This window comes from Aspergillus brunneoviolaceus (assembly GCF_003184695.1).
Source record: "Aspergillus brunneoviolaceus CBS 621.78 unplaced genomic scaffold BO95scaffold_20, whole genome shotgun sequence".
Classification (NCBI taxonomy): Eukaryota; Fungi; Ascomycota; class Eurotiomycetes; order Eurotiales; family Aspergillaceae; genus Aspergillus; species Aspergillus brunneoviolaceus.
Window position 1 is genome coordinate 11,765 of NW_020290750.1, and position 12,521 is coordinate 24,285.

At 56.8% G+C, this 12,521-nt stretch overlaps 5 protein-coding genes across 5 annotated transcripts; 1 reads left to right on the plus strand and 4 right to left on the minus strand.

Moving 5' to 3' along the window:
• Nucleotides 1–195: 195 nt before the first annotated feature.
• Nucleotides 196–1,880, plus strand: BO95DRAFT_385337 (MFS general substrate transporter). The gene is made up of 4 exons (XM_025583472.1): nucleotides 196–636; nucleotides 696–910; nucleotides 973–1,149; nucleotides 1,217–1,880. The coding sequence occupies exons 1-4, from the start codon at nucleotides 230–232 to the stop codon at nucleotides 1,873–1,875; spliced, it is 1,458 nt and encodes a 485-aa protein (XP_025444009.1). The 5' UTR covers nucleotides 196–229; the 3' UTR covers nucleotides 1,876–1,880.
• A 152-nt stretch (nucleotides 1,881–2,032) lies between these two features.
• Nucleotides 2,033–4,667, minus strand: BO95DRAFT_480724 (SLC26/SulP family anion transporter; the record flags this gene model as incomplete). Its single annotated transcript, XM_025590154.1, has 3 exons — nucleotides 4,372–4,667; nucleotides 4,167–4,312; nucleotides 2,033–4,099 (listed from the first exon to the last, which is right to left on the minus strand). The coding sequence occupies exons 1-3, from the start codon at nucleotides 4,640–4,642 to the stop codon at nucleotides 2,033–2,035; spliced, it is 2,484 nt and encodes an 827-aa protein (XP_025444010.1). The 5' UTR covers nucleotides 4,643–4,667.
• A 1,055-nt stretch (nucleotides 4,668–5,722) lies between these two features.
• Nucleotides 5,723–8,442, minus strand: BO95DRAFT_441043 (catalase/peroxidase). The gene has a single exon (XM_025586098.1). It carries the CDS (start codon nucleotides 8,058–8,060, stop codon nucleotides 5,781–5,783), a length of 2,280 nt encoding a protein of 759 aa, XP_025444011.1. The 5' UTR covers nucleotides 8,061–8,442; the 3' UTR covers nucleotides 5,723–5,780.
• Nucleotides 8,443–8,848: 406 nt separating this feature from the next.
• On the minus strand, nucleotides 8,849–10,188 carry BO95DRAFT_441044 (uncharacterized protein). The gene has a single exon (XM_025586099.1). It carries the CDS (start codon nucleotides 10,097–10,099, stop codon nucleotides 8,882–8,884), a length of 1,218 nt encoding a protein of 405 aa, XP_025444012.1. The 5' UTR covers nucleotides 10,100–10,188; the 3' UTR covers nucleotides 8,849–8,881.
• Nucleotides 10,189–11,583: 1,395 nt separating this feature from the next.
• Nucleotides 11,584–12,452, minus strand: BO95DRAFT_358912 (A4/G1 family peptidase; the record flags this gene model as incomplete). Its single annotated transcript, XM_025582426.1, has 2 exons — nucleotides 11,584–11,780; nucleotides 11,846–12,452. 2 exons carry the CDS (start codon nucleotides 12,450–12,452, stop codon nucleotides 11,584–11,586), a joined length of 804 nt encoding a protein of 267 aa, XP_025444013.1.
• Nucleotides 12,453–12,521: the final 69 nt, after the last annotated feature.

Consider the following 12,521-nt stretch of genomic DNA (forward strand, 5'->3'; position numbering starts at 1 on the left):
CCAATAAGACTTGGCTTCTTCCCCTCTTCCTTTCACTGACGCCAGAGCAAAGTACCATTCACAAGATGGCGTGTGACAGCCACCCGCTTGTGTAATGCTGATTCTCCGAGCCTTTCTCTTTGGCGACCGTTAACTTATATAGGTCGAGATAAGCATTTTTCGCGGCTCGCTCCATTCACCACCACCCTTGAACCACCGAACAGTGCACCCCTCCTTCTGTAGAAGCATCATGGCCTCGCTTCGCAGTTGGCTGGCGATCCGACTGTGGGGATCAGAGCCCAAGACTCGCGCTCTGCTGGCCAAACTGGACATCACCTTATTGCCCTACTTCTCGTTGATTTGGTTTCTCTTTGGCGTCACCCGATCCAGCTATTCGTCCGCCTATATCAGCGGGATGAAAGAGGCCCTCGGCTTCCAGGGCAAGGAGTACAATTACATGAACACCGCCTACCTGGTGGTGTATGCCGTATGCCAGATACCCGGCACCAGCTTATTGACCATTGCCCGCCCCAAATACGTGTTTGTCACCGCCAATGTGACCTGGAGCGTCTTGACCTTGATCACCTATAAGATGACGCGGGCCTGGCAGGTCATCTTGCTCAATGCGATTGAAGGAGGCTTCTCGGCTATTGCCTAGTACGTCCACCATCAGGGTTGCATGAAGTTTGATGTGCTGATGCTGACCCTGGGACCAGTGTAGGAGCCCAGTTCATTCTCGGCTCGTGGTATCAGAAGTCCGAGCTCGGGATGCGGGCAGCAGTCTTCTGTGTGTTTGGCCATATCGGCACGATGGCTGGGGGATGGATCCAGGCGGGTCTGTTGGCGGCACTGGCAGGCAAAGGGGGTCTGCCAGCCTGGAAATGGATCTTCATCATTGTCTCCGTGATGACCGTCCCGGTTGCACTCTTTGGTGGGTTTGGGCATCGTCACCACACGATGGACGACCATTGAAGACTAACAAGTCGTGTTCAGGCTGGGTGTTCATTCCCGACCTGCCATCCCACCGATCCGCCTGGTATCTCACCGAGGAGCAGAAAGAACACGCGGTGACTCGACTAGGCGCCGTGCGCAAGCAATCCTGGGATGCTACAGTCTTCAAGCGTGTCTTGCTCAGCTGGCAGTTCTGGCTGTTGCCGTTCATCTTCATGCGTATGTAGCCGCTTGCCCCAGGTGTCCGTCTTCCTTCGACCACTCTGACCCCCTGATCATCGGACAGTGTACTCCCTATCGGTGCAAGAGGTGTCCAACAATGTGATGCCCTACTGGATGGCTTCAAGGGGCTACTCGACCATCCAACAGAACAACTACCCCACCGGGATCTATGCTGCCGCCATCTTTGGCACGGTACTCTACGCCATCATCTCCGACCGACTGCAGTCACGCTGGCAGGTCTCGCTCGCCATCGGCTTCACCTTCGTCATCGGCTCCTCCATTCTCGTCTCCAACCCATCCACCGACGCAGGGTACTTCGTGGCCTTCTACTTGGTCGGCACCACCTATGCTCCCCAGGCGATCTGGTACTCCTGGATGGCCGACGTGACAGCCCATGACCTCCAGCTACGGGCCATCACCACCGGGTTTATGAACTCGTTCGACTTTGCCTTTGTTACCTGGTGGCCGTTGATCTTCTTCCCGGCCACCGATGCGCCCAACTTCCACAAAGGGTATATCGCGAGTTTGGTGACGGGGGCGTTGACCCTCCCATTTATTGGACTGATTGCCTATCTTGAGAAGCGAGACCTGGCGAGAGGAAGAATTGGCGTGACGACGGGGGAGCCTCCTCTCATCGATGCGCGGAGGACCTCGCGTGAGGGAAGCCCGAACAAGATGGGAGACGATTCTATCGTTGTGCGACCGGCTGAGGTGGAGGTATAAAGAGGATCAGCGATGCTGGATGAATTCTATGAGCTTTGCGCCCGTAGGGAGACAGAGACCTGGAATCTTTACTACGAGTAACATAAATGCAACCGGCTGAAGTTGTGCTGGGCCGATTCATTGATTATTCTCAGTACGTAGCGTAACATCGCATGGCCTACAGCTTAGGAGACACCCCCACCCCCCCTTCCAAGCTCTTATTGACCGCTGCCAACGCCCCCGTCAGATCGGCATGGAAATGCGGCATATTCACACCACTCACCATGGCGATGCGTCGTCGCGGGCTGTCAAACACAGTGCCACCCGTGTGTGGCACTGGATGCGTCGTCGTGATGGCATGCTCAATATCCGACGACAGGTCCGACTCATCCAGTGCAGCCTGCGTCGGTTTGGTTGTTGTTCGCATGCCTTGCTTATCAATCCAGCCCTTGCCACTGGCTTGAGACTCGGCATCGCTCGGTCGAAGCGCCGTCCCATCCATCGGGCCCTCATCCCACTCCGCCAGATCTACCACCATACCCTGTGGCGACTCCGACGGCAGAGGACGTTCAAAGCCAGCAGCCACCAGGGCACGCTTCGTCCATTTGTTGTTGACATGCGCGAAATGCCACTGCACCAGATTTGGGGCGGCATACCGATCCAACTGGTTGCGGACGTCGATCAGGTTCTGGATGACACTGATATCGACGCTGTTGACCGCAGCAAAGTCCAGAATGATGGCTCGGAGTACGGGCTGGGAGACAGACGAGTCCTCCATGGTCGACGTTTCCGCATTTCTCCTCGCGCGTGGACCGGGGTCGTTCCACGGCCGGTCCCCAGGCTTAGCATAACTCGCAGGATCGGTCCGTCGGGTGTGATCGAAGATGTGCTGGACGAGATGGTCGGTGTAGTGATTGGCATTGGGGTAGTTGAACCCGTCCGAGAGACGGTAGATGATCACCCCCGGCGTGGGCTGAACCAGCTGGATCGCCGGGTTGGAGCCATCCGCGTGGGAGACCGGCAGGTAGAGCGACCGTGGAGCAGATTGAGTGTAATCATTCTTCGTCAGGTCGATCGTGCTGGAGTCATCCAACAGATGGTCTCCGATCACGGAGTGGATTTGCACCTGCCCGAGAAACTGCCCGCGCGCTTTGGCAATGCGGAAGAGTAGCACCGCCAGGGACATGCAGATCGTACAGTAGATCCCGATCTCGATGGTCGAGAAAATGATGACCACGATCCCCACCAGGCAGATGATCGCGTCCAAGGGGGCAACCTGCCAGAATCGGTAAATGGTGCTCGGGGGGGCGATCAGGTCCCCCACGGCGTGCACAATCACGGCGGACAGGGAGGATGAAGGGATGAAGAAGAACAGAGCCGACAGGGCATAGATCGCCAGCAGAACCACCACCGCAGTGATCACACCAGCCAGAGGCGTGCGCACCCCGGCTTTAGCCTTGATGGCGGTGCGTGAGAAGGAGCCGGTGGCGGGATAGCCCCCGAGGAAGGGTCCCAGCAGGTTCGCAATCCCAATGGCGATGAACTCTTGCGACGGATCAATGGTATAGTTGTTGACTCGACCGAACGACTTGGAAATAGCAATATGCTCAATCACCAGGACGATCACCGCGGCTGGCAGCTCGTGTGCAAAGGTTCGAATGATATCCACGCTGATCTTGGGGACTCCAGCGTGCTGAAAGCCGTACGGCACCTTGCCCAGCAGCTTGAAAGCCGGGTTGTGGCGACGGTGCAGGTTGACCGCCGCACTGACCATCGTGTAGAACAAGATGACAAAGACGGTGCGGAGAGTGGAGAGGAAGAAGAAGACTTTCGCCTTGTGAGGGTATTTGCGTGAGCCGTAATTGCACGCCGACCGGATGCCATACAGCATAGCCAAGGCAGTCAGGCCCATGGCGGCGTCCATTTGGGAGGTCGGGAGATAGCGCAAGGTATCAATGATGACCTTGTATGTCGCTCCCCGAGTCGAGAAGCTGGCAGTCTCACCGAGAACAGTCTTAATCTGTCCAGCACACACGTTGATCGCAGAGCCGGTCATGAACGCTGTAATGGCCGGCAGCGGAATGAAATCGACAATAAATCCCAGACGAGTCAGTCCCAGAAAGGTGACGATGGCACCACACACAATGCCTAGAGCTCCGGCGATCGTGGTCGCCTCGATATCGGGGTATTTCTCTTGCGTGTCGATGATGATGGTCCCGACGAGAGTAGACATGACTGCCACCGGCTAAGAGAGTGGAGGGTTAGGTCGGTCAGCCGTTGGGTGTGCATGGCAATTGGAAGTGAGTACTTACCCCGATGGTAATATCTTTGGAAGTCGCGAAGAACCAATAGATCAGAACCCCCATGAAGGAGGAGTAGAGTCCGTATTCCGCCGGCAGCTTAGCCAGGATGGCATAAGCCATGCCTTGAGGAATTACTACCGCACCGACAGTGATACCTGGAACCACCATCTGTCAGGCTATGCGAATTTTGTGGTAGGCCATGAGCTGCACTTACCGGCAATCATGTCCCCAATGAACCATTGCATATTATATGACCATATCCATTGCCAAAAGGGAAACATGTGGTAGAAGCAATGGCGGACGGTCCGCCCAGAGGGCGTATGCTCTCGCACCCAGTCACCGAGGGTAGGTTCAGGCTCGAGATAGTAGTCGACATGTTCGTATGCGTCGCGGGCACCAGGCTTGTGGGAGGTAGGGGTTGGATCAGAGGGGATAAGTTCAATTCCCAGCAGTTTGGCCGCAAGACGGCCTATCTTGCTCGACATGATCCAAGGCTAGCCGGTGGACTGCACAGAGAAACACTTGGTCGGGCGGTGTTCATGATGCGGCGTGTGGTGTGGCATATAACTACGGAGTATATCGACCTGCATCCGGTAGTGGTAGCATTATGGGGCGCGATGTCGTGATTTTAGCTTCTCAATGCTCATTTGGTCTGCTGGCCAGCCCTACCAGGGTCTTCGCAACCTGCTCCCAGTGCCAGGGCCTCACTCTGGCCATTCTGGGAGTAGCTCAGCGACGGGACGTCGAGTACAATTGGTTTCTCGATCTCAAATTATGTGACAGAGTGTTGTAATCTCTACGAGACCTTCCCAGCCTTTCCATGAATGGTTGCCGTAGAGGAGGATACTGTCCCGTGTTCTGGTGGCGTGTGGCGTGGGTCGTAGCAGGATGGCATTCAGTCCGCCGATGTTTTAGGTTGCTACGCCCACTCGGTGGTCAATCCAGCTCAGTGTCTCAGTACAATCAGCCTTTACATGTTCCATCTTGGCCTACTGAGGCTATATTGATGAAGCTCGTCGTATACATGCCCTGGCTGGCTCTTCAGACGCGTGAAAGGGGTGATGGGGGATAGGGCTGGGTGAGCGAGAGAGATAGATAGATAGGGCTGACCCACCCGTAGTAGGGCTGACTCCATTTCTTCCCCCTGAACCACGCAGCATCAGACCACTCACACCGTGGGCTTTGGTTGCTGCCTAGACTGGGTCGGCCTGCTGGACCGACGCGGCCGATCCCTACCCATACCAGAATGCTTGTAGACTAGTCAGTCGAGCTAGTCAGTCTGCTCGTCATCTTGTGCTCGACTGCGACAGCTCTGAATCATCCTTCCTCAACACTGGTATCCGGTTGCTCAAGAGTTAATCCATAACAGCAATTGTTGCACAGCCATTTAGCCATTTCACTGTCCGATACGAAAGTCCGAAGTGCATTGCCCCTGAATTCGCCCCCGGAGAAATTGGAAGGCAAAGCTACCGGGTGTGCTACAGACCCATGCTTCAGTCACGCTTCAACTCCACCAACTTTGCTGGAACTGCTACAATCAACAACACAAAGCACAACGTAACACGATAAGCTGATTTCATTGCCTCAACTCATTACAAACAGACTAGCCGTGCTCCGGCAGAGCTACAATCGAGAGGACACAATCGACTGCTTCTTGAGATCAAACCGATCCAGGTTCATGACCTTGTCCCAAGCGGCCACAAAGTCTTTGACAAATCGAGCTGGACCATCGACACTCCCATAAACCTCGGCGATCGCCCGCAGCTCGGCATGCGAGCCGAAGACCAGATCCGCGCGCGTGGCCGTCCACTTGCGCTGGCCGGTCTTGCGATCGGTGCCCTCGTACAACTCCCGACTGGCATCCGTCGCCTTCCAGGCCGTGCTCATATCCAGCAGATTGACGAAGAAGTCGTTCGTCAACTGCCCCGGTCGGGAGGTGAAGACCCCGTGAGACGATCCATCGTAGTTCGCGTTCAGCACGCGCAGCCCACCGACCAGGACGGCCAGTTCCGGCGCAGACAGGCTGAGGAGATGAGCCCGGTCCACGAGGAACTGCTCCGTGCGCACGCGAGGGGTCGAGCGACCGTAGTTGCGGAAGCCATCGGCCACCGGCTCCAGATGACTGAAGGATTCGACGTCAGTCTGCTCCTGCGAGGCATCCGTCCGACCGGGGATGAAGGGGACTTGGATGTTGTGGCCAGCCTCACGAGCCGCCTGCTCGACGGCCGCACTGCCGGCCAGCACGATCAGATCGGCCAGGGAGACCTTCTTTCCGTTGGGAGCAGAGCCGTTGAACTCCTTCTGAATGGATTCCAGGGCAGTTAGGGTCTCCTGCAGCCCGGGCTGTCGGTTCACCTCCCAATCCCGCTGGGGCTGCAGGCGAATGCGGGCGCCGTTGGCTCCGCCGCGCTTGTCGCTGGCCCGGAAGGTCGAGGCGGACGCCCACGCCGTCGACACCAGCTTCGACCGGTCGACGCCACTCTTCTCCAGGATGGTGCGCTTGAGGGAGGCGATGTCGTTGGCATCGATGAGAGGATGGCTGACGGCAGGGATGGGATCCTGCCAGATCAACTCCTCGGTGGGGGCCTCAGGTCCGATGTACCGGGTGCGGGGACCCATGTCGCGGTGGAGAAGCTTGAACCAGGCGCGGGAGAAGGCATCGGCCAGCTGATCGGGGTTCTCGAGGAAACGCCGCGAGATCTTCTCGTAGGTGGGGTCATAGCGGAGGGAGAGATCGGTGGTGAGCATAGTCGGCCGGTGGCGCTTGGAGGGATCGTAAGCGTCCGGGATGATGGCCTCAGAGTCCTTGGCCACATACTGGTGAGCCCCCGCGGGGCTCTTGGTGAGCTCCCAGTCATAGCGGAACAGATACTCCAGGTAGTTGTTGCTCCACTTGGTGGGAGTCTTGGTCCAGATCACCTCCAGGCCACTGGTGATGGTGTCGGGGCCTTTGCCAGACTGGTGGTTGTTCTTCCAGCCGAGACCCTGCGACTCGAGGCCGGCGCCTTCAGGCTCTGCCTCCACATTGCTGGACGGGGCAGCCCCGTGGGTCTTACCAAAGCTGTGACCTCCGGCGATGAGAGCGACCGTCTCTTCGTCGTTCATTCCCATGCGACTGAAGGTGACGCGGATGTCCCGAGCCGCAGCCACGGGATCGGGATTGCCGTCCGGCCCTTCGGGGTTGACATAGATGAGACCCATGTGCGCCGACGCCAAGGGCTTCTCCAGGTCTCGCTTGTGAATGTCGCGATGGGGGGATTGATCGCTGTCGACCACTCCCTCAGCCGCCACCCCGGGCTTGCCATCGGAGTACCGGACGTCGTTGCCCAGCCAGGTTGTCTCCCCACCCCAATAGACCGACTCATCGGCCTCGAAGGTGTCCGGGCGGCCACCCGAGAAGCCAAAGGTCTTGAAGCCCATGGACTCGAGGGCCACATTGCCCGTCAGCAGCAGCAAATCGGCCCAGGAGATCTTGTCGCCGTACTTCTGCTTGATGGGCCACAGGAGCCGACGAGCCTTGTCCAGACTCACGTTGTCAGGCCAGCTGTTGAGGGGGGCAAACCGCTGCTGGCCCTGCCCTCCCCCGCCACGGCCGTCAAAGACCCGATAAGTGCCAGCACTGTGCCAGGCCATGCGGATGAAGAGACCGCCGTAGTGGCCGAAGTCGGCAGGCCACCAGTCCTGGGAGTCGGTCATCAGGGCATGGAGGTCTTTCTTGAGGGCAAAGTAATCCAGGCTCTGAAAGGCAGCAGCATAGTCAAAGTCGGCCTTCAATGGGTTGGTGGTGGAGGTGTGCTGGCGGAGGATGTTGAGCTTCAGCTGCTCGGGCCACCAGTCGGTGTTACGCGTGCCCCCGCCGGCCACATTGGCGTGGGCCTTGTAGGGACACTTGGACTCGCCCATGATGGTGGTGTTAGGTTTTTTTTTGAGAGGGAAGGGGTTGCTTAGTCAAGAGATCTGAGGAGGAGGATGTTGAAATGCAATAATGCAGTGATGATGATGATGATGACGATGATGATGATAATGATCGATCAAAATGATACTCAAGATGAAAATGACGATGAAGATGAGAGGATGGAGGAATGGAAATCAGAAAAGAGGGGAAGAAACCCAACCCCGCACTGTATACCTGTACTTATACCCTCCCAGTGAATGCAGGCTGGGTAGGACAGCCAGGCTGGCCAAGACGGCATGGGTAATGGACAACTGCCTCGCCCTTCATTTGCTGACTGACCACAAAGGGCCAGACACGTGGTGGGGATTGGAAGCAGGAAGCGAAGCGGGGGGTCATCGGCATTGACAGGTGAATAATGCTCATTTCACCACTGGTTGTCGACATCATCACTTCTCACTGGGGAGGGAATGGGCCGTCTGCTGACATGATTTGACCCCGCAAACCATGGAAATCCCTCGGGCAAATGGCCAGCCCTAACTGGCTGATGGATGATCTGAGGGGCCACTCACTGGCTTCGTAACACCCAAGGGTCCAGACTCCCCTTGACTAATCCGTGGTTAGTCATCCGCTGAGTGAGAATCCCTGTCTAGACTGAGTGGGATCCATCAGGCAGGCATAAGGTATGTGTGCATTTGGTATCAGATCAGATCAGATCAGATCAAATATACTGAATGGTGACTAATTACACTATTCTAGGCACATTCATGAATCATAAAATATGGCATTGGGTATATGATACACATAATTCTAAAATACACCGAGTCATGCTCTACTTGCTCTCCTCCTTGGCCTCACTCGCCAGCTTCTCGATCTGGTCCTTTCGCTTCTTCAACACCTGCTGCAGCTCCTCGACCGTCTCCTTGAGCACTCCCTCCGCCTCCTTGCCCTTCTTTTCGCCCACCGTGCGCAGCGACTGCAGCTGGTTCAGGATGTCCGATCCGCCGGGGACCATCTTCGTCCACTTGTCCAGGTCGAAGGAGCTGTTGTTCTTGGCCTGATCGACCTTCTCCTTGACGAACTTCTCCACCTGCTCCGTCTTGCCGGACGAGGCCGAGTCCTTGACCAGACCCCACAGCTCGCCGAAGTTGCCCTGCTTCAGCGCATCGGCGTTGTTCTCCACCAGCTCCTTCAGCTGGGGGTTCTTGTCCAGGTACTGCTTGCTCTCCTCGAGGCCCTTCTGCCACGCCTCATCGCCAATCTTCTGCAGCTTCTCCTTCTTCTCCTGGATCAACTGGCGCACCTTCTCCGCCGACTGCACGCTGAATCCCTCCTTGGCAATGCTGGAGACCTGCTCCCAGGTCTTGTTGACCTCCTCCTTGGCCTGCGGGCCGTACGCGTCGCCCATCTGCTTCAGCTGGTCCCAGCTGCCTCCGACCTTCTCCTGCAGCCAGGGGTGGTTGTCGAGGATATCCTCCGCCGCGTCGCCGGACAGCTCGGCCAAGCGACCGAGGTGTTTCTGTAGCACGCGCAGGGCCTCGAAGGCGGTATCTGCGTTGGAGCCGCCCTTCTTAGTCACGGCCTTGATCTCCGAGTAGGCATCGCGAACAATCGCGTCAAACTCGCTGCCGTGCTTCTGCTTGATCTTCTCGAGGTCGTCGAACGCGGTATCAATGTACTTGCGCGCTCCCGGGATGAAGCCGGCGTAGCTCTTCACGGTGTCGCGGAGCCAGTCGAAGGCCCTGTCGGGCTCGGGTACATTCTGGACGATCCCCTGCTTCACCTGGTCGGCGTAGTTCTGGGTCTGCTTGACCGTCTTGACCACCGTGCGGGCGCCGGAGAAGTGGTACCAGGCGTAGCCCGCGACGAGAGTGAGCGCACCACCAGCCAGACCGCCAACCAGGGCGGGGTTGCTGCTGCTGCTGCTACCGTTGGAGCTAGATTCTGCGGAAGATGACTGGAAGCGGGCGTTGGAGTAGCGGTTCTTCAGGGGGTTGGTACGTTGCTGTCTGAGGCAGCGGGTCGCGACTCTGGGTGTACGGTTCATCATGATGGGTGGCTGTGAGGGGGTGTGTGAGAGAGTTTGTGGTGGGAAGAAAGATGAGAGGATATAGTTGAGGGTGTGAAAATCAATTGATTATAATGGACTGAGTGAAGACCGCAACCGGGGGGAGCATCCCCGGACTATAAATCACACAAATCACTGGTGGGAATGCAGCCATTCCGCACCCGTCAAGATGACGCACGCCCAGAGTTGTGGGGCGCTAAACCGCATTAGGCCCATCTCAATCTGGCCAAGACCCGATCTGGCTCCGGCCCAGCGACCCGGTGCCCACGACGTAATCATTCCTTCATGCTCGCTGTTTTTGCGCCCACGTCATGCTTCATAGCCAGGAAGACTACTCCAGTAGACGAGACGGGTATTTCCTGGTTGGGGGGAGGCTGTACCTGACGCACGGGCACATTCCTGTCCAATGTGAAGGAAGCGTAGCATACTTTAGTCGGGTATGACGATCGTGGCTGTGAGGGCACTCCCCCTGAGTTGCTTGTGGGTGGGTTGCTTGGTAAGGGGAGATTGCGTTGCCAGCTGTCGAGAGACAGAGCAAGACCCTTTGCGTGGGTCGTCGCAATATAGATCATTGTAACGGAGGAACACATACTATGTATGTATCTTCAGTCTTGTAGCCTTGCTTGTTGACCACGGCTACTCCCGCCGCAGGGGCCTTAGCCCCCCCCCCCCCCCCCCAATTATAGCAACAAGGTCCATCCATGTGCTTGATGTATGGCCGTCGGACAAGACGGAGACTACATTCTTAATTGTTTGGTTCTCGCTCGAAGTAATCTGGAGGTTAATCGTGCCCTCGAACTGGATCCCTAGTGGCAAGGACTGAAACGGGCAGAATATATAACTCGTTCCGCCGAGCCTAAAGCAACTGCAATGCCCGGCTGGCTAATGTATCGTACAACTTGCGACAATGCTCACGTGGTGATGAAACACCAAGATATACAGAGATCATGACTCAAATGGTTGTGTATGATTATCAGGAAGTCCTTGTAAATCTGATCACTTGAGCAGGATTGGGTTTCGGCGATTATTGAGTTCCTACCAATTTCTGAGTCTTCTTGCTGAGTTCTGATTGCCTGGCCAGGGAGGATAGAGCCTCGCAGAATCATCTTATTTTCGCGAGATGGTCTTAGACTTAAACCTCCTGCAGCGTCGGCTCTCCCATAAGAATTCCTCGTACAGTCGTGGATTTACTATGTTGGCGCTGCAAGGATCAACACTACTGGGGAAAGAAGTTTGTATGCGCAACAATCTAGGAAGCTATCGTGACTCGTATTGACCTGTAAAGATACACTTGCGGACGGAAGCCGCCACACCCATATCTAAAGAGCCACTAATTGCCTTTCTTGAACCCGCTTCACCATCCCCAGCACTGCAGAACCCGCTGCCCGTGTCCTCCGCCAACTGTGCTCGCACAGGCAGGTTCACCTGCTGCCATGTGCTCCGTCAACGAAAGTCATCGAGACAACTTAGACGTAGGAGACAGTGACCGAGGAGTCGCTGTTGATAGTGACATCAGTCACAACCTTGCCGGACTGCTCGATCTCAATGACGGTGGCGTCGTCGAGGCCGACGCTCTCGCCGCCAGCAGCCTGGGCAACGGCGCCGGTGAAGGTCACGGTGCCGAAGTCGACCAAGTTAACCAGGGAGCCATTCTCCTCGAAGTCTATGCATAGGATTAGTACCGGCGATAACCATGCTAGTCAAATCCCCACTCAGGCTCAGACTTACCTTCCACGATCCACTCAGCGTTCTGACCACCGAGCTTGGCACTGGAGTAAGGAGCAGACAGCTTCTTGGTCACAGTCTGGCCAGTGCTCTTGTTCTCGATGATAGCAGTCCCGCTGGTAGAAGAGGACGACTCAACGATGGCGACGATGACATCACCGGCAGAGATGTCGATGCTGCCGCTGAAGTCGTAGGCATAGTCGGGGTACCACTCGTACCAGGCATCATAGGAAGCGCGGCCATTGGTGAGGGTGAAGTCGATCCCGGTCTGAAGAATGGCATTGCCGTAGGTGTCCCCGTCAATGCCCACCCAGGCGGAGGCAGCGCCGCTACCGGTGCCGGTGGGTTCGGGGACAGTAAAGGTACCAGTCACAGCCGTGTAGGTCGCAGAAGCCGAGGGGGGGCTCTCCAGGACGGCACCAGACCAGTTGGAGCTGTACTCCACGTTGGTCTGGTTCTTGACCGTCGCGGGGCGGTTGACAGCCTCGAGAGGGCGAGAGCCTCGAGTGCCAGACGCGCGAGCCTTCACGCGAGCTTCGAGGCCGCGGTTGGGGATGGCAGCAACGGTACCAGCGAGGATGCTAGCAGCAATAGCGGCGGTGAACTTCATCTTGATGGACTGGATAGAGACTCGAGGTGAGTAATTGAGGAAGTTGGCGTATTGAAGCTAGAGATACCC